This window comes from Erpetoichthys calabaricus, chromosome 3 (genome assembly GCF_900747795.2).
Source record: "Erpetoichthys calabaricus chromosome 3, fErpCal1.3, whole genome shotgun sequence".
Lineage (NCBI taxonomy): Eukaryota > Metazoa > Chordata > Cladistia > Polypteriformes > Polypteridae > Erpetoichthys > Erpetoichthys calabaricus.
The window spans coordinates 167,151,901-167,177,738 of NC_041396.2; the positions used below are offsets into that span (position 1 = coordinate 167,151,901).

A 25,838-nucleotide genomic window follows, 5' to 3' on the forward strand; every position below is an offset into this window, starting at 1 on the left:
ACTTTAAGGCATGTAAAATTAGATATGATATTCTCAGATGCCTGTAGGTCATTCTTGCAATGGTTCACTGTGATTACTTGCAAAATTTAAAAAATAGAAGCAAAATAAAGTTTGTCTGGTAATGACACATTATGGCTTAGTTTATTGAAGGCGTTTTTTTATTTGTTCAGGCTATTAGACAGTGAACCATGACTGGCCTTACATAACTAAACATTTAAAGAGTTCATCCTTCTTCATGCTAGAAAGTACAAACCACAGGATATGTAGCTGATATTTTAAAACAGCTAATATGTTTACAGCTGACGCCTTTATCTAAGCTGATTTACAACATATGTGATGTAATTAATTTGGTTTCCCAATTGAAGCACAAGTAGGTCATGTAACTGGCTCATGGTCACACATTGCCAGTAGCAGGAGTTGAAGTTACAACCTTAACCACTACACCACTCCTCCTGCCTTAAAATTAATAATAAATGAGCCTTCAAAAGTAACCCTAATATTTGTATTGTGCTGCAGTGCCATTGCCACCAGCTGGAGAATTAAGAATCACTGATGTTACACACAGCTCAATGAAAACTTCCTGGGATGCTGCACCAGGTGCTGTGCGTAAATACATATTAAGATACAAGATTGCTGAAGGAGGCGACTTCAAGGAGGTATGTTTGAAAAATGTATTTATAGCCGGGTTTAGATTCTTCATTTCAAATGTTCCAAGTCTGCAATGATGATTGACTGTGCTTTGTTTTCTTAATTAATGTCACATATTGTTTGTTAGGGCGGCATGGTGGCGCAGTGGTAGCGCTGCTGCCTCGCCGTACGGAGACCTGGGTTCACTTCCCGGGTCCTCCCTGCGTGGAGTTTGCATGTTCTCCCCGTGTCTGCGTGGGTTTCCTCTGGGCACTCCGGTTTCCTCCCACAGTCCAAAGACATGCAGGTTAGGTGGATTGGTGATTCTAAATTGGCCCTAGTGTGTGTGTGTGTCCTGCGGTGGGTTGGCACCCTGCCCGGGATTGATTCCTGCCTTGTGCCCTGTGTTGGCTGGGATTGGCTCCAGCAGACCCCCGTGACCCTGTGTTCAGATTGAGCGGGTTGGAAAATGGATGGATGGATGGATATTGTTTGTTAGTCTATCTTGTGTATGTATGACCTCTTTGGGAATGAAATAGTCGCTGAGTCAGGATGAATAAAGAAATACCATGTCATTATGACTAAGTGTTCACTGAAGTCTGGAAAGCTACTCTGTATTTTTCAGTCAATGAAATACAGTCACTGGTTTTACTTTACTGATGTTGATTCCATTCTTCTTATAAGCTTTGGTGTTCTTGAATGAAATGCAAATTTCATTTCTTCCTGGCAGACTTGCAATGCAATAGGGAATTCTATGCTTCCTCTGGAGTTTAGGATTCAAGTAACTGTAGTGCTACTCTGAAATGGTGCCACAACATATCACTAACCATCATCCCACCTAAATCTTAAACTTACAGTGATAAAGAGGCCCTGAATGTTAAATTCAATAATTTGTCACATTTTTTGAAATCCATTTTAATGTACTGCTTTCAAGGAATGACAAGATAATTACATAAAATATGCTTTGCAAAACAAATATTGCAATCATTAAATAGGTATGTGAATGTAAACTACATACAGTAAGATTGAAAGTGTTTAGAATGGGATTAAATACCAAATGGAGGTGCAAATGCAAACCTTGTCTTAGCTTACAATAATGCATGTTAGGTTAATGTGCCTGATGTGAGTGTGGGTGTGATGGACTAGCATCCCATTTTTGACTTGTTAGTGGCATGTGTTTATGTTGAAATAGTGTTCTTTAATGGAAAAAACAGGTTCAGAACATAGATTTATTGGTGGATGGATACTCAACTGTCCAAAAAAATTAAGGCATTTTTCTTTTTGAATTGTATGAATAAAATCATCATGCTCTGTTCCCAAATGTTATTAAATTATGTAATGCGCTCAAAAGGTACTACACATACTTTTTAAGCAATTGATGCCAGTTCCACATTTCAGTAAAAGGTTCAAAACCTGGTAAGGCTTTCTTTCTTCTTGTGTTTGCATATTCTGGCTCTGTTTGTATGATCCTCTCCTCCAAAGCCCCTCAACCACCACTCCCCCTCCACCATCAACTCCCACAGCCCATCTCCCAAGCCATACCCCCAAATGCAGGACAGTCAAGGCTTATGTTTCCAACTTCTGCCCAAAGACGTGTTAGGTGTGACTCAATTGGACTAGTAGTTTTTGTCTACTCTAATGTTAATCAGTCCTCTATGCCTGAATCTATCTTATGACCTAGAAGAGAAGGCTCTATAAACATCATCTGGGAGACTAAGCTGTTAAGGTGTACTGCTTAAGTTGCTTTTTGATAAATAGGTTTTCTAAAATCATATCCTCCAAAATCTGTTCATACTGTATAAATTTTCTAAGTTAGCTTCTTCTCCACAATCCAAAGAAAGGCTCTTAAGTTGTTAATAGTTAATCATCCCAATGTCTCCTGTGATGGACTTGAATTTTAATGGTTGACTAACTCTCTACAACCCTGCAGGTAATGCGGTGTGAGAAACTGGTTGGATGTGTAGCAAATAAATATGACTTTTCCTCTATATTTATCACATAAGTTTTGGTTTCTTCTCTTAAATAAAATAATATATATTACCAACAGGAAAATACAAAAAGGTTTCCATCCACATTGAAAGTGCATTTTTCTTGCTTCTTTCCTATTAAACTTGCCTCTTTTGTTAGAATCTGAATAAGTAAAAAGCAAAATACACTAAAATCAAATTTCATAAAATGAAAACAGTATTACTGCGCCTTCAGGAAGCATAAGAAATGTTTACTGTCAAAATAAATTTCCAACAAGCTCAAACTTCCAAGTGATCAGTGTTGCCTTTGTAAATGGAATAGATGTATTTTTGGTAGAAATTCTTCTTAAATGTAGTAACATCTGAAATGTATTGGCTCTTTGTCTTGGCCCCCAAACAAAAACTATTCCCTGGAGTATAAATCATAGGCTGTAATTTCTAACGGTACAGTTAAACAATAATAGTCATTCAGTCTTTTTGGATATCTTTTCCACAAATTTCACAACATGGTTCAACTTCAGAAGATGATGCATAACAACTGTATTATCTGAATGACCATCCTTCACTGCTTGATTGATGAAACCAACTTTAAAATAAAAAACACATTGTAGGAGAATGATTAAATTAGAAGACCTCCACATATTATTTAGGTGATAAAGTGTAATTATCTCAGACTGCTGTCCTTGGAAGACTTTATTTCTCCCCGAAAGACTGCATTTTGATTGACTGTTTTTAGTGCTTTGATGCTTTTCTTAGGAATTCCCAAACACGATGTGACAAACAGGCTGTCAAGCAGGTCTTAAATCTATAATTACATTTACAGTAAATGAGAGAAGAACTCTATCTTTTATTATCTGTTAGCAGTCAGAGAAATAATTATAAATAACTTGTGCTTATTCCAACGGCGTTGCACATTGGATCATGCGCTTAGAGGTTTGCTCCAGTTGGAATGGTTAAAGCCATACTGGGGTAAAATGAAGTGTCTAAGATCTTGAACATGGTTTTACATTAAAATACCAAAGTCTATATAAAGAATCAATAAAAAATATGAATGTATTTACTTTCACTTTTGATACTGTTAATATGTATTTAGAATCTTGGTTGACTACAACTTGATACTTCAGAAATTGGACAGCTGCTTAGATTACGATTATTAGAATAACATTTGATGTATTCTGCATCAATAACCATGATGGCTCCAGTTTTCCATATACCAGTCCGTCTTACATATGGCAATTAATTGCTCAGTCAGTGGCAGAAAAATTAGTGCAACAAACAACACATTATATGTGTGCAGATGAAAGGGAGAATGGGCAATGCAAAATATTTAACTGGTTTTGATTGTGACATGTTAGTAGGGGCCAAATGCTCCAACATGAGTGATTCAGAAATTGTCATTGAAGTTCTGTTGGGTCAGGCAATTTGCAGGCCCTTTAATTTGTTTATTTTTATTAAAAAAAAAACAACCACCAGCCAACAAGATTTATTTTGTCAGTGCCCTAGTCAGCTCCTATCCTTGGTGACTGAAGGCTTTGCTCCTGTTTATCTGGATAGCGTCCTCCTATTTATCTTTACAGATGACCCATCTATATGGGCATCAGTTTCCATGTGTGTTCTTCCTTTCTATCTGCTTCTATCCTCATGGAGACTGTTACTTGTTAAAGCAGTTTGCAAGCTTGGAGTAAAAGTATCATGGGCAGAAGAGGAGCAAGTCTGCCAAGTTGAGAAACCAATAGGGAATGAGAGATACATAAGTAACTAGCACCAGGAGGGAAAACTTTATTTTAAGAATGTGCTGCTCTCAAAAAGCAGAGGAGTCAAAATAAATCCAGATGTCAAAACAAAATCTAAGTTTGTAGTAATAACTGGAAATCCTTATTCCTAACTAAAACTGATCTGAAATAATTTTGTAAAGGATGGATCCAAAAGGTTTGGATGCCATCAGCTGCAAGCCACCATCTTAAATAGGTGGGGCATGAAGAAAAAAATAGTTAATGACTGACAGTGGGTGCAGCAACTGTAAATTTCAACCATGTAAAGATCACAAAATTATGATGAACATACAAAAGCACAAACAACAAACTAGCATCAGCAGAATAATGACAAGATATAATCAACTAAATTAAAAAATAAAAACAATAGCACCAAAAAGCATGTATAAAACATTAATGGAGCATAGAACTGGTTGTCTTGTTTTTCCTTTCTTGGATGCTGTTCCTTCTGCAGGAGATATGGTCTGTGCAATCCTGCAGCAACATTTGTACAGCTTCAGTGAAAACTATTTCAATCTCTTGCTAGTAATCTGAATGAATAACAAATTAAATCCGATTATTAAACACTATTCATTGATTGGTAAAACTCAAGTGTTAAGCTTTATGACATTGTCTCACACTGCCTAGACCATGAAGAAATTTCTGATTACTTCAGGAAATCAGATTTGATTTACTTCAGCACACTTCTGTAAAACAGACTCATCAGCTGTAGCTGAATGTGCTGTAGCTTTTCTTTGAAAAAAAAACAGAAAGTCTAAGTTGGGTATTATGCCAAGACTAAAGTGTCATGGTGAGGTAAATGATAAAGACTATGAGGAAAGAAAACTCTCATTTAAAACACATCTGCTAAAAGATTGTTTATTTTTCACATAACAAACTCACAAGAAAAAAATGCAACCCTGAAAGAAGTTCAACTAATTAAAAAGGCAGATAGAACCAAAAGAAAAAAATTAGTGTGAGTCATTTTTATCATTTGTGCTGAAATATCCAAGGAAGACTAAATTGCATTAGAAATGTGGATTATTTTACACCATCACAGTAGAGTGTCTCCAGGATAAATAGAGTTTTTCTTTGTTTAAATTGTTGTACTTTTACATATGCAGTGAAGCTGTAACATTCTGTTGCAGTAGTTATCAACAGAAAATCAACAAGATACAGATTCAATAAGTTTAAAACAACTACTTATTTCTCTCCATAATCACAACTTTCATAAGCATTTTTCTCTCTAATAAATGCAATATACATTTGAAAAAGAATGTTTTGGTTGGGTATTCATAACCATCAAGGTTCAAGTCCAGTACTTAAACCATTTGTTTCTGAAAATATACATTATATAACTTAAACATAACATCCCTTGACTTGTACTCCACATTTTGCAATATGTAACCAGACATCCTAGTAGCTTTCTTGAATCACTTCTGCATTGTGATGAGCCCACTATGACTTCTAGATCATTCTCATGAGTTTACTTCCAAGTTTCAAACCTCTCATTGTTTATTCTAATCTAACATTTTTGCTTTCAGCATATGAATGTAAATTTTGATTTGCCTCAAATTTGCATAAGTAATGATCTGGATGATTTGGACAATAAGCTTTAATCATTAAGATTCATCATTCATATACTCTGTTTTTTTCTGTGCTTTTGTATTTTGACATAGGATGCAACATATTGCATGCAAAATTTGTAGATTTTGAAATTAGTGACAAACTACATAGAGAAGTTGAAATGACAGTGTTGTATATTATTTGAATAGTTTTGAAGATGATTTAATATCAAACAGAAGTTGTCATTTTTCCTCTCTTAGTTATATCTACACTTTATGTACTGCTAATCACTCACAAAACAAGCAGCAACACCTGTCAGCCCCATTAAACTGAGAAAAAGTTTACAGTTTGTTCTGTATGTCATTTACCTTTCCCCCTTTCAACAATTCAGACATAGTAAGCCTACACATTAAATTATTAAACAGTGCATATTGGTAATTGGAGTTTGCATGTTCTCCCCGTGTCTGCGTGGGTTTCCTCCGGGTACTCTGGTTTCCTCCCACAGTCCAAAGACATGCAGGTTAGGTGGATTGGCGATTCTCAATTGTCCCTAGTGTGTGCTTGGTGTGTGGTTGTGTGTGTGTGTGTGTGCCCTGCGGTGCGCTGGCGCCCTGCCCATGGTTTGTTTCCTGCCTTGCGTCCTGTGTTAGCTGTGATTGGCTCCAGCAGACCCCCATGACCCTGTAGTTAGGATATAGCAGGTTGGATAATGGATGGATGGATGTTAATTTTGGGTGAATTTGTGTTTAAAGAGGTGGTAGGACATTGATTCAGCAGAGGAGTAAATGACCACAGGTCATACTTCAGACTGTCTCAATGAACTATGCCTGCTTGCAGTCCAGCTAAGAGAAAATGTATTCACCACTCAGTTGTAAAAATGTCCATTTTTTTTGTTAAGGAATTATTCAAAGAAAATTTGCTTGATGGAATGGAAACTAGCCATCACGATGTTGATTTTGCTGAAAGTTATTTGATTATTTGACTTGCACAATCTAAACAATTATAAAGAGCAGTTTAATGATTGAAATAGTCGAAGTATTAAATACAACACATATAGTCAATATGATCTTATCCTAATACCAGATATTTAAATAATATTGTAAGAAATGGATTGTTGAATTGAAAACATTTAAAACTAGTTAATTTTTGGAGAAGTATAATTTGTTTTTAATTCATAGGTTGACGTTGGTGGCAAACAAACAACACTGGTTTTAAGGAATCTGGCTTCTCAAACTGAGTATGATGTGGATGTGACACCAATATATGATTATGGACCAGGTTCAAAAATGACTGGACAAGCTGTTACTGGTAAGGCAATCAGTCAATAAATTAGCATGCAGACTCTTGCATGCTTTTTCTAGTAGAATGCACAGTACTAGTTAGTTTGTATTGTATTAATGGTGCTTTAATTATTTTTTTAAACGATAATAGCAAAAGAATGCAAAAAGTGCAAACATGATGTTCCACTAAATTAGTAAGTGTCACCTCATATAGACAAGTTACTTTGAACACAGGGTAAAGTCCCCAGTATTGCTGAGTGACTCAGAAGTTGCAATGTAAACCAACATGTTGGTAGTTTTGTGCCGATTACATTGCTCTAAGTAAACTTCAAATGCTACTGTCCAAACAAGTCATTTCCATAGATCCATCTCTAACTGTGTTTGTTTAAGATATTGCTTACCTTGATGTCCTATGGGGAGATGGTTTGACGGCTCCTGTCAACATTCTTGACATTTATAAAGATATGTTTTTCTTAGCTAATATTAGTATTATTTTTTATAGCATCTTTCAAAAATCTATAGTATCCCTAGTATTCAAATGAATCTCATATATCTCAGGACCAGTAAAGAATTCATCTGTCCTAATGAGGATGACACATCTTATGCAATTGCTTATATTGCTTATATCATAGCCAAAACTTAACACCAACATTAGAACACATATATCCAGCTCCCTGTAATAAAACTTTATGTCCTATTTGCTTGTAACAACTGAGTGACCCTAATTATGTAAGAGAACACACCATCTCTGAAACTGCCTTTCCCTTCCTACACAGATGTTGTCCCTGCACCTTCAAATCTTAGATTCTCTGAGGTAACAGAGACAAGTTTTCGAGCTACTTGGGATCATGGAGCTCCTGATGTGGCTCTTTATCGAATCGGCTGGCGTGAAGTAGGAGATACGGAACTCACAACAGTAAGTGTAACATCATGTTCGTATCTAAGTGTATCAAAGTCAAAGTGAACTTTATTGTCATCTCAACCATATACAAGTATACAGACAGATGAAATTGCGAAGCTCAGGGTCCACAGTGTAACAACATGAAGTGCAAATAATAAATTAAAAATAGAATTCAAATTTAAATTTAAAATTAAAGTACAAACAAGACAAGACATTGTGCAAAGACAAGACAAAGAAGTAGAAGCAATATTGATGTGTAGTTAGCAATATGAACATTGATGCAATGTATGGTATTTGCAATCTAGATACATAAATATAGTAAATAGATATGTAATGTAATAAAATAAATAATAAATTTAGATAATACAGAAATTATCAGTGTATGATAATAGTTGTTTAAGACATGTGCAAACATATGTATGTGTATGTTAAAACATTTTGTTCAGAAGTAGTAATAATAATAATAGTAATAATAATAATAATAACATAATTTTCTTACCTGCTTTATCCAGACTAGGGCCCTGGCATTGGGGGGCCTGGAGCCTCACCTAGCTAGCATCAAGCGCAGGGCAGGAACAAACCCTGGACAGAGCGTCAGTCCATCACAGGGCAAACACACACACACCCACCCATACACCAATTTAGCATCACCAATTCACCTAATACGCATATCTTTGGTCAGTGAGAGGAAACCAATGCAGACAAGGGGAGAACATGCAAACTCTATGCAGTGAGGACCTGAGACACAAAGTCTGGTCCCCTTACTGTGAGGCAGCAGTGCTACCACTGTGCCACCACCTATTATTATTATTATTATTATTATTATTATTATTATTATTATTATTATTATTATTACTGTTTAAGGTGGTGCAGTGGTTAGTGCTGTTGTTTCACTGATTTAATGTCATGTGTCTGAATCGCAGTTCTTCTCTGTGTAGAGTCTGCACATCCTTCCTGTATCTTTATTCGTTTTCTTCCCACATCCCATGATTAGAGCATGTTGGGTTGATTGGCAGTTCTAAATTGAACCCCTAGATGTTTGCATGAGTAGGACCTGGAATGTAGTGTCATTCTGTCCTAGACTGTTTTTTAGCCTTACCAATGCTGCTTGGATAGAGTCCAGGCTCCCACAGACTTGATCTGGATTAGGTGGGTTTGAGAATGCTGTATTGTGCTGTTTACTTTTCAGGCTATGCTAGGCAGTGAAGAAAATTCCCATGTTCTGGAAAACTTGAAACCAGACACTCTGTATGAAGTTCAAGTGACAGCTGTCTACCCTGATGAATCTGAAAGTGAAGATCTGATTGGCAATGAAAGAACATGTATGTTTTCACCACAATTTAATCTATTGACACCAAAATGCTTAAATATTAAAGTGTATAATTTATATTGATTTTTTTTTTTTCTAGTGAAAAAGATTATCCTGACAGATGGTAAGGCTTATTTTAGAATATATATCTTTAATCAATTGTTTAAAGTATTATTCTAAGTATTTAGTATTTAATTGTTTTCTTTTCATATTTATATTTTTTCTGCTTCATCAGAGCCAGATGATTTGTATTCACTAAACTGGCATCTTGTACTTTCATCCCCCCTAGCACCAAAGAGTGCACCTCAAAACTTACAGGTATACAATGCTACAACCAGCAGTTTGACTGTGAAATGGGATCATGCTACTGGAAGAGTACAGAAGTATCGAATTAATTATGTGCCAAGTGCTGGTGGACAGGAGCTTACGGTATGTGGAGTTAAACAGGCCATTGATAATTGATTTATATGTAAAGAGTATCTTGATATCTGATTTATATGTAAAGAGTATCTTGCAAAGGGAACATCTAAAATGTAATAATTCCAACATATTCTAGTCTGGGAAGAGACTAATGATGATTAAATCCCATGGCCATGGTGTCCTATTTGCAAATTTTTAATAAATTCTGTTAGTAACATATCTAGACACTTTAGTTAATCTCTGCAACGTAATGGGTTGTGAGCATTTCTGTATTTTGTTACAGTTAATAGTGGACTAGCTCAAACATTAAAATAGCCTTTTAAATCTGTTAAAATTATGCTAATAATGTTTTTAAATTAAGCATCACTTTTGTTGCTGTTGCCCTTATTTTTAGGAACATACCTTATGCCTTATATTTTCAACGTTCTTGGTTTAAATTGCATGACCGGTTGTTGTCTAGCTGAAGTGAACACTTTCTGTCCATAGCTGTACTGGTTTTTCTCTGGTAGTTTAGTTTTCTTCTCGCACATTTATATTTGTACATTTTCTCAGGTTTTTTGGTGAGAGTGGGCTCTGTGATGCACTGGCACCCTGTCTGCAGTTATTCATTGCCTTGTGCCTGCAGCGGTCAGGGTAGGCTTTGCCCCACACTACACTGAACTGGTTTTGAGAAGGTTATGTTAATATTTAAGACTAGCCACGTAGTAGTGAAACAGGACAGTGAGGAAGGCCCCGCCCAGCTCCTCACACCTGATGTCATGCTTCCTACTCCCCTCGGCCCGCAGCCTCTATCTCAGATTAGTGCGAATATATCACTCCTGCAAGTGAACTATGATTCTTAGCTCAATGAGAGTCGCAAAATCAACCGGAATGATCAAGCAAATTCTAGAAAAAAAAACAATCTAAATCCGTTAAGTAGTTTTCTCGTTCACTAGCTAAGCGGAGGTAAGATTCGCCCAAAGGCTGGCAAGTGAGTGAGGAAGGCCCTGCCCCCCACCCCTCGGCCCACTTTGTGTCTCTCCGATTTGAATAAATTGGTACCACAGGCAAACTATGATACATTGCACAATGAGAAAAGTTTCAAAATCAACCAGAATGGTCAAGCAAATTATCGAAAAATCCCAATCTAAATCCGTTAAGTAGTTCTCTCATGAAAAGCGGACTGACATACAGACAGACAGACAGATGTTGGATTTTATATAGAGAAATGAATACATGGCAACATCTATGGATTTAAAAAGTATGCAATATGTTGTACCAAAACAATTGTTGATAGGAAATCGGATTTGAAAAGTTTTAAAGAAGAACATAATTGTATTATCAATGGCAGCCAGTGAGGTGACTAGTCACTTAATAATTCTATGTTAGGAGTGACTTCTAGGCAGGAAACATTTATGGATTAATTGCAAATGAAACTGATACATACAAATCCTCAGTTTATTTTCATAATGTGTTTTTTATGCATTCTTAATTCATGGTTCTAATATATGAACATTCTTCAGTGCATGCACACTCTTCTAGTAATAAAATAAATAATAATTCATTACATTTATATAGCGCTTTTCTCAGTACTCAAAGCACTATCCACACAGGGAGGAACCGGGAAGCGAACCCACAATCTTCTACAGTCTCCTTACTGCAAAGCAGCAGCACGTCCACTGCGCCATGACTAGCTTGATCCATACATAGAGATATGCAGCCTCATAGATTAAATCAGGTCAGGTAAAAAATCGGGTTATCTTTCTGCCTTACTATTTCCTTTTAAAATGCGTATTCTCTCTACAGCATTTATTCCTCCTTTGTGTGTGATATATTTTGTGCAATTAAACACTGTGTACGATCCTTAGGACTCTTTGGCATAATTCCAAGTATGGAAAGATGCCAAACAGTTCTTTCTTATTTTTCACAGCTTTGTGAAAAATACATAATATTCATGAATGAAATACACTGAAAATTATATTTAGCTATCCATATTTTAAATATGAAAAAAATTGAAAGCTTGTTAATAGACCACAGGCTTATATGCAAGCTTAGTGATTAATGGTTTATCTTTTTAAAAGCTAATTACAAGGACAGAATGTATGTTCAAACAGCTCATGTAATTTGTTGTACATGAAGACATGTTTAAGTGGTACATGCTTTTTCTCTGAGAAAAAATTGTTTACATAGACTGAAATAAATAAATGATGTATTCTCTAAAAAGGACTCTGGGATTAAATTTAATTTATATTGTGTCAATAGCCTAGGAGACATAACAGTATCATTAATTAAAGAAACCTTCAGCAGTTTTATTGTAATTTATGAAAATGCTAATTTGTTTCCATTAAGCAAATGTTTATGAATCCCACCATGTTTATAAATATTTTCTGTTTGAATTGGACCATATTTTCCTTTTCAAACAAAACTTGAGATATTGCTCCTTGTGATTATTCTATCTCATTGCTATTTATATCAGTGAAATGATTAATAAAGTAAAAAAAGTCTATGTAACTAATTCAGATGAACTTTTAGTGGCTTATATGCATGCTTTTTTTAAGGACAAATTTAGAATTTTTGGTCTTATCATGGAGTTTAATTTAGATTTTGTACTGTACAATGTCAATCAGAGTCAGTCAATCTTTGTTTTATATACCACCATCAATTGCACATATAATGTCAAACTGCTTTACATATTAAAGCATTGAACTAAAAGACATTAACCTGAAAAAAACTAATAAAAATGTAATACAAGAAGAAACAAAATGTGAAATTTAAAAGCATGTTCACCATGATATGTTTCAAATGAGTAAAATGGTACCAACAAACATTATTTCAATTTTTTATACAGTTGAAGCAACAAAGAAGGGTATTCTTGACTTGTTGTTGTTCTGCTGGCACAGTGCTATTAATCCTTATCTATAATATAATTCAAGCTAAATTAACTTATGTCAAGAGCTTGAAAAACACAGAAAATAGTGCAGATACATAAGTTGATATGCAGCATATAAGGATTTTAGTGTAATCATCACTTTATTAGAGCACTTATTTTACCAACTCCCACTGTATATGTTTACTTTTTTTCTTGAGCTACATAGGGTTTTGTCAAATAGAGGCATCAAGCAGTAGTTAAATATTTAGGATAAAATGTTGTATTTAACGGTCATGCATGGTGGCTCAATAGCATATTCTACTTGTTTATATGTTTTCTTCTCACATCCTAAAACAAGCAAATTAGGCTATTACTGAACCTATATGTTAAAGTCCCTAATGCCATGAGTCAAATAAGGAGAGAACAATAGGCCTATCTATCTATCTAACATATAGAATAATAGCTACCAAGCTAATGTATATATAAAATTTAGTACTGAAAGCAATTTACATAATATTGAGTGTTATGTTTTTCCTCTATAACCCTGCTTGCCAGCTTCTGGGCTGCCTGTTCTCTGTAATGGGCAACAAGATTCTTCCTATCCTATGAGTGGCATCGCTACTACTGCCAACTACAGGGTTTCACATAGCCTCTTTCTCACTCTGATTATGATAATGGACCTATTTTCGGGATAATATACCATCCCTTTCGGTTTGTATCAGTGGTTTGTATTTGACACACTATATTTCTTCCACTACTCAACCCCTGATAGGCTCTTCCCTATCTTTTGCCACATCTACACTTAGAAGTACTTTGCCACATAGACACCCATTTACCAATATGTATAATTAGGTGCCTAAATGACTTAATTTATTCCAAAACAATACTAATAGAGTTATATTTTTTCAGAACATTGCACTGTATTTTTCACTCTCTGCATTTTTCTGACTGGTTAGGAATATTGCATTGGCAGATTTTTCGCATGTAATGTAATGAACAGCATTTGTTGTAATCATTCTTGGCAGAGGGATCATTCGAACAAAATATTTTGGTTTATCATTATTTTACAAATTTGTTTGACTCCCCTAACAGCTTGGAGGTTTATATTGCTAGTGCTACTAGTTAATGGAACTAAATGTTCAATTTTTCTTGGTTTATATCAATATATATCTTTTTTTATTTTATTTTGTGGTCCAGACTCAAGTGGGAGGCAGACAGAACAGTGTTGTCCTTCAGAAGCTTACACCAGACACCCCTTACAGCATTGCAGTAACATCTGTCTATGCAGATGGTGAGGGAGGACATATTACTGGCAGAGGGAAAACAAGTAAGCAACCAGCATGGACTTCAATGATGATAGATTTGTTTCTGCCAGGAATATCTACCTAAACCAGGTTTAGTTTAAAAATGGCTTTCATTAGGATTAATGGTAAAATGATCTTGAATTGTTTCTCACCATATCTGTTTATAAATTATATTGTTTTGTAAGCTAAGTTCCAGTACAAATGTACAATTAGTGTGCTTAACTCTTTTAATGGCATATGTTGTAGTTCAGAGTTCATTTTATTTAGCGTTTCCTTAAAGCACTGCATGTGTGAATAACATACCACACATACTACCATTTAAATTTAAATATAGATTTTTCTTCTAAAGTTCCTTCCCCATGGGAAGAATAATATAGCATCGTTAGAGTAGCAATGAGCCTAAAGGTTTTCACTTTTTAAGCAAAGATGATGCTTACATTCCTGTATTTTTTTAAACTCATTTACATTGCAATAATATTATGATTATTTTTTTAACATCAGAACCACTTGGAGCACCAAAGAATCTCCGTGTTACTGATCCCACTATCAGTACTCTCAATGTGCGGTGGGACCCAGCTGAAGGCAGTGTGCGCCAGTACAGAGTCCGGTATGCTCCCACTGCTGGTGGGGATGAGGACATGGTATGTGTTTCTTCACTTTTTCATTGGTTTACCAAAAAGAAGTACAAGTAATTACTTCTGTGGCCATATGTGAGGCCGTTGTCACCTTTTTATGTGTACATTTTTATGATGTGAGATTAAAAACCCAGTGTTTGACAGATTACAGAGCTGGCTTCCAAAACCACAACCATCTATTTATTAAATGTTTCTGCTGAGTGGGGCGTGAATAGTATAGCTGGCTTTCTCATACTTCTAAGTGTGAGGATATTGCATCTCTGTCAATGGCATTTTTAAGTGAGGTCAGGAATATATAAATAGACTTAGCAAGTCTACCCATGTTTAGAATTACACCGAATGCTACTTTTACAGTACAACCATATTGTGTAATTTCCTAAATAAGAAACAATCATAAATTGTATACAAATTTAAGAATTCTTGAATTTCCCTTCTAAAGTTGTTTGAATGCAACTATTCTGATACACATTTTTTGAAATCTTTAGTCCAGTTTTATGAATGTTTATACTATAATGTCTTAACAGTGCACAGTGCTTTTATTAAAACCAGAAGAACAAGCAGTGTTCCATAAAAGTGCAGTGCAACAAATGATCTTCAATAAATAGTCAATAAAAAATAATCAAAAAACCAAGGTGAACATGAAGGTTAAAAATCCAAATAAATAAAGCCAGTAAAATTAGGTTAATTAGGTTAGCCCCAATACATCCTTCTAAAACTGATATCTCCTCTGCTTACCCTGAACAGGATCTTGTAGCAGAGGAGACGCCCAACCGACAGGAGCCCATTGCCAGGTCTTCAAAATCCATGGGGTGCCTTGCCGAGCTACATGCATGTCTCCCACCACCAGTCCTTTGGCATCTGTGGGAGGCACCACATAATGCGCCACTGCTACTCCCTAGCATCGCTCAATAGGAGCGCACTTCCTTAGGCCCAGGCTCCTCTCACTGGGGCTCACCCCAGACCACCTGCCTCCATTCCTCTCTGTATGGGCTGTCCTGCCTCTCACTCTCCCTTTCTTTCTCTGTTCTTCTTTTCCTGTTAACCTCCATTCAACTCTGTTCCTGCTTCTTCTTTCTTTTGTTCTCTCTCCCTTCTCTCTGCCATGCAAGCTCCTTTATAAGGCCATATGAGTGCACGATCAGCCAAGCACCGCAATTAAACCTGGACTGGCACCGTCATGCGCACACCCACACTCATTCTAATCTTACACACTCTCGGAATGCAGTTATATATTTAAAAACCTGCACCACGCCATAACCTACTTATCACAAACACTTGCAATTATTTTGTTGTTCATTTATACAGAACAGAAAGTATGTTTAAACATGAATGAAACAAAATATTTCTCATTATTAATCAATAACATAGTATAATGTAACATTCTTGAATCCACTGCAAATTTGTGGGATATTAGAGCCTTATGTGCCGGCATTGAGTGCATGGCAGTCCTGCTGAGGTTGCCAGTCTATTATAGATTATTAAGTGACAAAAAATTAGAAATATGTACAAAAAAGAAAACCTACAAAATAGTTTCAAGCATTATCACTCTGTTAAATATTAAAACAAGTAGCAGTAGTAGTAGAAGAAGCACAACAAATTTTTTGACAATACACACAGATAAAATCGAAATGATGTTTTTTTCATTCTTTCCAAATGAAGAGCTCTTTATAGCATGCTTTATGTTAAAAATGATGGTATAGTGAACACCCAATTATGATGAGACTGGCAACTCCTAAAGATTACATCACAAAGGAAACAATTTAATAACATAAAAAGTGTGCATTTATATGCAAATGCATTTGGTAGAATACTCAGATTTATTGTAAAAACCCAGCTGAATTACAGGCTATGGTTGCTACTTTTATGGTTTATAAGAATCACTAACATAGAAGAGGAAGTATGACGACTTAGACATGTTTCTACAAGAGGGTATTTTAACCTGTTACATGACAGAGGCACATTGTCACAGCATATACATTGGAGTCTACATGTTCTCTCCATATATCCATAGGTTTTCTCCAACAATGAAAGTAGATGTTGTTAGGCTGATTTCTGTCTTTAATTTACTGCCGTGAGAGTTGTTCTTGTCTCATTTCAGCCAGAAAAGATTTTAACTTCTCTTGACACAAATGTTGAAAAATTGAGGTTTAATTAGGGGTTTAAATCTTAGTGAAATATTTGACAATCTTTTCATACATTTGTACTAGACATTTCCAGAAAAAAACATAAATACACCAGAAAACTTACAGCTGTCTCGGTCTTCAGTGTAACCTTAAGAGGATGATACTGTGATCCTAGTACATTTTTCATACAAACTTTAAATTTTTTTCACCAGGTAACAGTATCCGGAGGTACAACCTTCACAGTTTTAAAGAATTTGCAGTCAGATACGCCCTATACCATCATTGTGGCTCCTGTTTACACTGAAGGAGAAGGTGGCCGACTCTCTGGAAAAGGAAAGACATGTAAGTGGAAAAAATAGAGTAGAGTGTTGGATGGTGGCACATAATATACTGATTGATTGGAAAAATGAAGTTCCCTCTTGTAATACCTGTAATAGGTTATTTTGGAAGACTAAACATTTTAAGGTATACACATATAGTATATTTTGCCTTACACCATGATTAATTCTATCTGCCTTAATAATTTGCTTGAATATAAATATGAAATGCAAAGCTCTGCCACAAGAAACCTGTTGCAAGCCAATCAAGGTGCTCTGTTTTTACTGCTCATTATCCTTTTAAAGATGGTGACAATAAAATGTGCTCTGTGGATCATCATTATTCATAGAGTGTGTAACATTTAATATGGACACAACTGTGTTTTAAAATATGATAAAAGTAATTCACAAACTGCTTTACCATTCCAATGTTGAACTATGTAGACTTCGGTTTAGTATTAATGACTGCTATTATTCATTTATTATTAATCTGCTTTTTTTCATTATTAAAAATGTCAGAATCTTTGCATATTTCAGTATTGTATGTTTTAATATTGTGTTAACTGGTTTAGTTTAGTTGTCAGCTATCCTTATGTATAAAAGTAACTCCTTAAAGGAAACATTCAGTCAGACTTTTTTCTTCACAATCATTATTTTTTTTCCACATAAAAATGGAATGTTTTTTAGAAATTTTAAAAATTCATTTTCCGTTCTTGCTGCTTACAATGGTGGTAATGGATACATAAGTCCACAGGTAAATGAAAAAGCCTTAAAACTTACTGCATGCATCCATTTTTCAATCCCACATCTTGAGATTGCACACGCTTTGCAAAACAGCGTGTCCATGTCATTTTAAGAAGAAAAAAAAGAGCAAAAAGCAAACCATTGTTGTGATGTTCAACCATTTTAAAAGAAGACTGTGCACTTTGTTCTGCCGCTCATCTTCCTTCATGGTATCTTTCAGGAGCAGGAGTGTGTATTCACCTTGGACAGCCATCCCTAAGTGCTGGTAGTGACACTGAATGTTTAGTCCTGATGTGAAATGCTGTCTCTCTAGGCAGTAATAACCGAAAAAGCACACTTACGATCGCTTATATTCTTTCATTACACAAACAGCTTATTTCATTATTTCTGCAGCATCTTCCACCATACAGCAACACGCACTCCTGCCTCACTCCACTTAGCCAGGATCAGAGGCAACCTTTATGCCTTTCTTTCTCCCAGTTTCATACCGGTGGCTTGCATCTGGAGCACAATCTTAGTTGCATTTTCCTACTCAACATGCAAACTATACCAGTAATCAGTCAAGCAAGGTACGGCTAATGCAGCCTATAAATAAAGTGATAATTCACGGGCTTAGCAGTTCTCTGTCTGCAGTCTGTATCTATTTCCCCCAGCCCTTTGTGCTGCTCCTGCTATTCAGACTGCTAGTATTTAATAGTTTAGCTTTGGTGATTGAATTTCTCTAGTTGAGGCACTGATTTTTTTTATTTTACAATTGGTTAAATAACTGTAAAAAGTATTAAAATTTAATTGTATTTGTTATCACATGTACCACTGCATTTTTCAGGGGTCAAATACACTAGCAGCCTACTGCTTTCCCCAGAACATACATAAACACACAAAGTAAAGCAGATGGTTGAGAACAAAGCATTCAAGCATTAGAGAAATATTGAACCTACCTTTACTTTTAATGCTTATTTAAAAAAACTGAAACAAATAGCTGTTATAGTATATTTTTAGAACTAGAGTCTCTGGTACAACAGGAACATGAGCAAGTATTTTGTTCGTGGCTGAGGTTTTGTCTCTTCAGTTGTGTCCACCTAGCTTGATTTTTGAAAGGAGCCCATTCTAAAAAGGAAGCACTCAGATGTTAAGCCATTGTCATAAACCGACACCAAGTAACTAGCGCAGTGTAGTGTTTGGTATTTTTTAATTGTCCTATTCAAATACTGTTTGCAAAATTTAATCAAATTATTTATACAAAATGCTGTGATTGACTTTTAACTCAATCTTTTTATGAAAATTGTCTTTGGATATTAATGTTTAAAAAAGGCCTTGTCTCACACCTCATGTAGCATCTAATATTCCTAATACAACTTAAAAATATATTTTTATATACATGACCAGTGTAAAACACATTGATACGGTACTTATTGATTATATTTAGTGCCCACTACACCCACCATCTATTATTCAGAATCTGAGGATGATCAGATAATATTCAGTATCAGAATTATGATACTGTTTAGGTCATATTCTTTGTTTCTTTCTAGTTTTCTGTTATTTGTAATGTTGTACTTCACACAATCTGATTTTATTTACTTCAGTACCACTCGGAGGACCAAGAAATCTGCGTGTTACCAATCCCACTACCAGCACGCTGAATGTACGGTGGGACCCAGCTGATGGCAATGTACGTCAGTACAGAGTTCTGTATGTTCCATCCAGTGGTGGTGTTGAGGACGAGGTATGTTTTAGTTTATCATTAAGTTCTCTTAAACTGAATGAATATTTCCTTCTGTTGACAGATCTTGACACATTTTGTAAAATTTACACAACAGATAACACATTTGTTTTAACTAGTTTCTAGCTTATGTTACTTGCATCAATGGCAAGTTCTTTTAAGAAAACCAAAAATGTATTTAGAGTTTTGTAATAGTGTAAATAAGTGTCCTGGTTTAATATCTTTAAATTTGTGGGGTACCATCATAAATATCTTTTTAAATAAATCTAATAACAGTTTAGGCAATCAATTTAAAATTGTATGTTCTACTAAATTCAACAAACGACATATACTATTCTGTTTATACTGTGTTTTAATTAGAAATTGAACTCAACTGCAGTTCAGTGTAGTTTACTTTTTACTTTAAAAGACTGAAACTGTGTTTCAAGTGAAGAGCAGAGGTATATTCTTAATTGCACAGAGGGATCAATCCCACTAATGCAGATTATGTTCATGAGATTGTTACATGAGATTGTAACTGTTAAAATACTCAGTGTTTCAATATCTCTTGCACTTTAAATGTCCTATATACTGTAATTGCTTCAATTGTTAATAGGCAATAGTATCTGGTGGCACAACCTCAACGGTTCTAAGCAGTCTGCAGTCAGATACAGTCTACACCATAACTGTGGTGCCTATGTATACTGAGGGAGAAGGTGGCCGTCTCTCAGGCACTGGAAAGACACGTAAGTGAACACAATTTCCATTCATCAAACTAACATAATGATGTAAACTGTTACTTAAGGAGACTTATTGTAAATATTTCTTATAAACTTGGGTGTGATTAGGATAGTTTCATTAAAGCAATGAATAGAGCCTTTTAAAGGAATCTTTTAAAATGTTGCCCACTTGAATGTTTGTGTTATACCCAGAAAATGTCAGACTTTCAACATTAATCTCCTTAAAGGGATGGCTGGCTCTACACTATGAACTGTATATGCCAGTTTTTTCTAGTGCAACCAATGGTAAAACACATCAAAGCACCCGATGTCTAGACTGCCTGTATTCCTTTCAGTGCACTCTCACATTAGTAACACTTGCTTCCTTACCAAAAAGTTTCTGATTTAAATTGCATTCGTATTTTACAAACTATCATAAAGCCTCACAGAACACTACTACATATGAAGCATAATCACACCAATAGCCTTTTAAATGTTTCTTTCTTTGTGGTCTCCACATTTAGAGGGGGTCTCCACATTTTTGGGGTTTTATACAAATACTTAGCATGTCTGTAAACATTGTTTCAGCTCATCACATTTATATACTTTTAAATCACAATTGCAAGAATTGTGTTTTTATTTCATTGTTACAAATTTAATCAAGATGCAGCCAATTTTATTTTTCAGTGGCTTTAACAAAACAGTATCCTTTTAAGAAAATAGGTTGTGCCATAGTTTGCTGTGATATAATTTTACTTCTGTCATTATCTATGCCAGAACTTGAAATCTGTTTGTTTCCAATGTCTGAATACATTAAACAGCAATAAACCATAAGGCCATTAAATATGGACTAAAAGAAACAAAACATGTTTTGAAAAGGAAGGATGCTTTGGATGAAGAAACTGATTTTATATGCAAAATTACAAGGCAAAATGTGTTCTAAGGTTACTTTTTACAGAGGCAAAGCAATAACCCAGTGTTAATGTAAACTGTAGCTGTCATTGCAGGCGGCCAGTTTTTGTTTGCCAATTTTTTTTAAATATATCCTCTTAAGTAATCAAACTTGTATGGAAAAAAATCTTTTTGGCAGTTATGCACAGGTAGCACTAACAATTTTGCAATAATCCTGCTTCACAAAATACTATTATTTTATTGTGTGTTTTTTTATTCTTATTAACAGTGGTTCGAGGATCCCCAAGGAATATTCAAGTTTTCAATCCAACTCCTAATACTTTGAATGTTCGATGGGAACCTGCACCAGGACAAGTTCAGCAATACCGGGTTGTCTATGCTCCACTAAGGGGAACTCGGCCTCCTGAGTCTGTAAGTTATTTTGTCAGTCAAATAAAACTTAACTGCTGACTGGTGGGAAATATAGCCACTAATATTTATTTTGCATGATATCTTGCATACTACAAGCAAACATTTAACATGGACAATGCACTGCTCTGCAATGGTGAATTTAAGTATATTTCAAATTTTATTAAAAAAATATACATAGAATTTCACATTGGAAATAAAAAGTCTTTAGTAATAATAATAAATAATAATTCATTACATTTATATAGCGTTTTTCTCAGTACTCAAAGCGCTATTCACACAGAGAGGAACCGGGAAGCAAACCTACAGTCCACAGTCTCCTTACTGCAAAGCAGCAGCACTACCACTGCGCCACCTGTGAGGACACAGTACCACATTTAGAGTTATTTATACTGTACTCAGATAGATAGATAGATAGATAGATAGATAGATAGATAGATAGATAGATAGATAGATAGATAGATAGATAGATAGATAGATAGATAGATAGATAGATAGATAGATAGATAGATAGATAGATAGATAGATAGATAGATAGATAGATTCTCCTCCAGGAATTCTCTGTCCTTTGTAGCATCCACTTTTCTTCCTTGCAGACAAAGTGCTGACACAAATAGGAGGAAGTTGCTGTGTGGTACAATAATGATGGTGTTTTCAAGATGACATGTGGTGTTGTTGTTGCGGAACAAAAAACATGTTTAGCATATGGGAAAAATGTATAGTCTCATTTGGACAATGAATTCTCTTTTATAAAGTCTCATAAAGAGTTCCTTACATGCTTCCAATGAAGCAATAAGTCAGGATTTCATCAATTGTTTTTTTATTTTTGCACCATTTCCCAAAAAGCTTAGTTTTGGCAAGCAATCAGACAATTGTTTTTTGACGCAGTTTCTTCCATCTCAAAATGAAATTAATTATTTTACAGTTGCCATACATCCCTTTGTAGCTTTTACAACTAGCATATTTTCTTCTGAATACTTTTTACGTTTTACCACACACCCTTTGTTGCACAGTTTTCCTATATTTTTCTGTGTTTCCTCATATAGAAATTGTCTATATTTTGTTGATTTTAACTTTCTTGGAAATTATCTTATGTCCTTTTCCTAATTGGTGATTTTGAACATTCTTATCCATAGTAAATTCTGAATGTTCTTTTGTCTTTAATATATAGTCTTTCTAGAGGTTATACTTGGCTAAATATTGGATTTTGTAAAGACAGGTTAATTTAAAACTAAATGCATGTGAAAAACTTATACACATAAACTAATTTCACTAAAGTTGTTTGTGACAGATCAAGGAAGGGGTGTTTTAGCAAATGGGGGGTGAGTTCAATAATGTAAATTTTGTTTTTCTTCAACATGTATTTTTTGTGTTAATCAATGGCAATTGTCTCATTCTCACATATATAAGATGACATGATAACAAAATTAAATACATAATAAAAACCAAAGGATTCATATACTTTTTAAATCAACTCTGTATACAAAGTGTATGCATTTCATTGTCCAGAGAATGCTTTAAATTCTACATTGATATTTACTGTTCATAGGTCGTTGTACCAGGAGGGACTACTACGACTGTCCTAGAACGTCTGATGCCTGACACTCCTTATTCTGTTAATGTTGTGGCAATATATCCAGATGGAGAAGGTGGACAAGTCAACAGCGACGGAAAAACATGTAAGAACTTCTATATTTTCATTGTTATTATCTTATAAAGCCAAACTGTAATGGAATAAAATCAAATGGAGAATTCCTAAAGCATAAACAGAGACTAAAATAAGGACATTGGACGCACCATAGATCCCTGTATTTGGTTGGCTTTGTCTGTGAATAGGGACACTACCAGGTAACAGGATCCATGTGCTTATAATTCACTCCATTACAGCTGTTTTCTGTATCTATACTAAATCTGGGCTTAGCCAGCATTTAACTGTCAAACCTACTCATATAGATCTTGGTTTGAAAATGAAATACTGCAGTCACAATTATTTTGTTATTGGTTATGAATACAGCTTTTAACATTATTTATTTATTTGTTGATGTATTTTTGCTAAGCTCTCTTAGATATATAGTGCTTCTTGAGCAGAATGGAGAAGCAGTGGTAGCACTGCTGCAATCACAATAAGGAGACCAGGGTTCGCCATCCTGGGCGCTCCCTGCATGAAGTTTGCATGTTCTTCTCACCATATCTGTATGGGTTTCCTCTGTGCTCTGTGTCAAACATTTATAAATAAATAAGAGCTAGCAATACAGAGGATCTAATTTAGCCACTGAATGGAACAGGAATACATAAGAAGAAATAATTTTAGGATGCAAAAAAAGTTTGCATTTTCTCCAAATTTTGTCTACATGAGTTTTTTTTTTCTCCAATAATTTCCCCTCATATCACTAAGATTTGAAAAATTCTGCCACGTTCAGACAAACATACAGCTCCAGACATCACGATAACAACGAACATCACTTGAAAGTGTAATGTTTGATGTTCCATCAAATGATAGGTCACCTTCATGACCAGTGCAATAATCCCTTAGACAAATACATTAACCTAATTCACACCTCTGTTGCTGTGGGAGGAAGGTTTCCAGAAGAAATAGCAGTTCCACACAGTCAAATTAAGGCTACTAATATACCACCATGCTGCCCAAGAAATATCAACCCATACTTAAATCCATTTTCAAATCCGCATATTACATATTCAGTTCCAAACTGCAGAGAATTGGTAACTACCTCATGCTGCATACAATTTGTTTAACTACAGCTCTCTGATTGATTTTGTCCATAGTGCCTCGCAGTGGTCCAAGAAACATCCGTGTATATGATCCAACCACCAACAGCCTCACTGTAAACTGGGAACATGCTGATGGTCCCGTTCAGCAATATAGAATTGCTTATGCACCGACCACGGGGGATCCCATTGAAGAATATGTAAGTAGCTGCTGAAAAAATATACATGTATTGATATATGATGTAAAATGTAAGGAAAAATATCAAATTTAAACCTTAAGGTTTTCGTTGAATTTGTGTAAAAGGAAGTGCAAAATCAGATTCACTGTAAGTGAAGAGTTGCCTACCATACCTTGTAAAAGTGTGCCCATATACCAACTACTGTCTTTGTTCGCTATAAAATCCTGATGTTGCCTGAACCAGGTCTACTTTATGGCCTTTAACCTTTCTTCTTTTTCCTCTTCTTCTTAAAAATCAATGGATTGGGGCAGGGGTGCCTTATACAAACAGCCTAAGATAAATGCAAGGGAACAATAAAGAATGTCTTTTTTTTATATTTACCAAATTCTACATTTCCTCCTTTCCAACAGACATATGTTCCTGGAAGAACAAACAAAGTCATTTTACAGAATCTTCAGGCTGACACTCCATACAGGATTAATGTAGTGGCTGTTTATGCAGATGGAGATGGTGGAGATCTAACAGGAAATGGCAGAACAGGTATTGTGACATTGTACATTAGACAGCCTTAAAACTGCTCTTTGCTCTATTCATAAACCAATAGATGCATTTGTATGCCCCCGGAAAAGAATCAACCGACTCTTATGTTGAACTTTTTAGTTCCCTCATTAATTTGTTTATCTTTCATGTACAGTGTAAAATATGCATTGCAGTCCATTTTTGGAAGCCAAGGGTGCCTAATAACATTACATTTTTTGAGGCCCTATAATGGAAACAATGGGTTCAGAAATCAGTTCCATAGCTCAAAAAATAGGGCTAGGATACCTCATAAACAAGACTTGTTAGTACTCATTTGATTTGCTACTTACAATTTAAGACCAAGAAAGAAGAGTGATAGATAAAAATCTATTATATACACTAGTATAATACTCCAGTATATAGGTTGTTAAATACTTAGAAAAAAGCTCTTCTGAATGATAAAAGATATGTAATTAAAAGTTCAATGCCTTTGAAATTCCTATTGCTAGAATTGTACTCTGTAGTATATCCAAGAAACTATAATTATTTTGTTGCCTCCAAATAGCCTTTAGGAAATATATTTGTATTAAATATCTTCATGCTATCATATTCATGACTGCTTCTGGAATTAGAATGAACACAAGTTTGGGTGCAAGCTTGTTAACTTATTGTTAATTAAAATAAATCTCTCTTTTTAAATGCACTAGTTGGCCTACTTGGTCCTCGGAATCTCCGTGTCTCAGATGAATGGTATACCCGATTCCGTGTTTCTTGGGATCCTGCACCAACACCAGTTTTGGGGTACAAGCTTGTTTATCAGTCAACAGGTGAGTGATTACCTATAAAATTTGGAACAACATACTGGTCTGTAATATCATTC

General features: G+C 35.1%; 1 protein-coding gene and 1 long non-coding RNA gene across 5 annotated transcripts in view; one reads left to right on the forward strand and one right to left on the reverse strand.

Moving 5' to 3' along the window:
- LOC127527290 (uncharacterized) overlaps positions 1-25,838 on the reverse strand; it is a 349,656-nt gene that overhangs the window by 107,103 nt on the left and 216,715 nt on the right. The gene's annotated exons all lie outside the window — the stretch shown is intronic.
- col12a1b (collagen, type XII, alpha 1b) overlaps positions 1-25,838 on the forward strand; it is a 167,320-nt gene that overhangs the window by 71,779 nt on the left and 69,703 nt on the right. For all 4 annotated transcript variants that reach the window (XM_051925538.1, XM_051925539.1, XM_028797515.2 and 1 more), the window contains 16 exons: positions 517-656; positions 7,090-7,219; positions 7,968-8,107; positions 9,282-9,414; positions 9,502-9,525; positions 9,691-9,830; positions 13,867-13,996; positions 14,475-14,614; positions 16,944-17,073; positions 19,379-19,518; positions 20,111-20,240; positions 21,394-21,536; positions 23,083-23,212; positions 24,318-24,460; positions 24,850-24,979; positions 25,666-25,785. In XM_051925538.1, the coding sequence (XP_051781498.1) occupies positions 517-656; positions 7,090-7,219; positions 7,968-8,107; positions 9,282-9,414; positions 9,502-9,525; positions 9,691-9,830; positions 13,867-13,996; positions 14,475-14,614; positions 16,944-17,073; positions 19,379-19,518; positions 20,111-20,240; positions 21,394-21,536; positions 23,083-23,212; positions 24,318-24,460; positions 24,850-24,979; positions 25,666-25,785 (2,043 nt within the window). The remainder of the gene's footprint in view (positions 1-516; positions 657-7,089; positions 7,220-7,967; positions 8,108-9,281; positions 9,415-9,501; positions 9,526-9,690; positions 9,831-13,866; positions 13,997-14,474; positions 14,615-16,943; positions 17,074-19,378; positions 19,519-20,110; positions 20,241-21,393; positions 21,537-23,082; positions 23,213-24,317; positions 24,461-24,849; positions 24,980-25,665; positions 25,786-25,838) is intronic.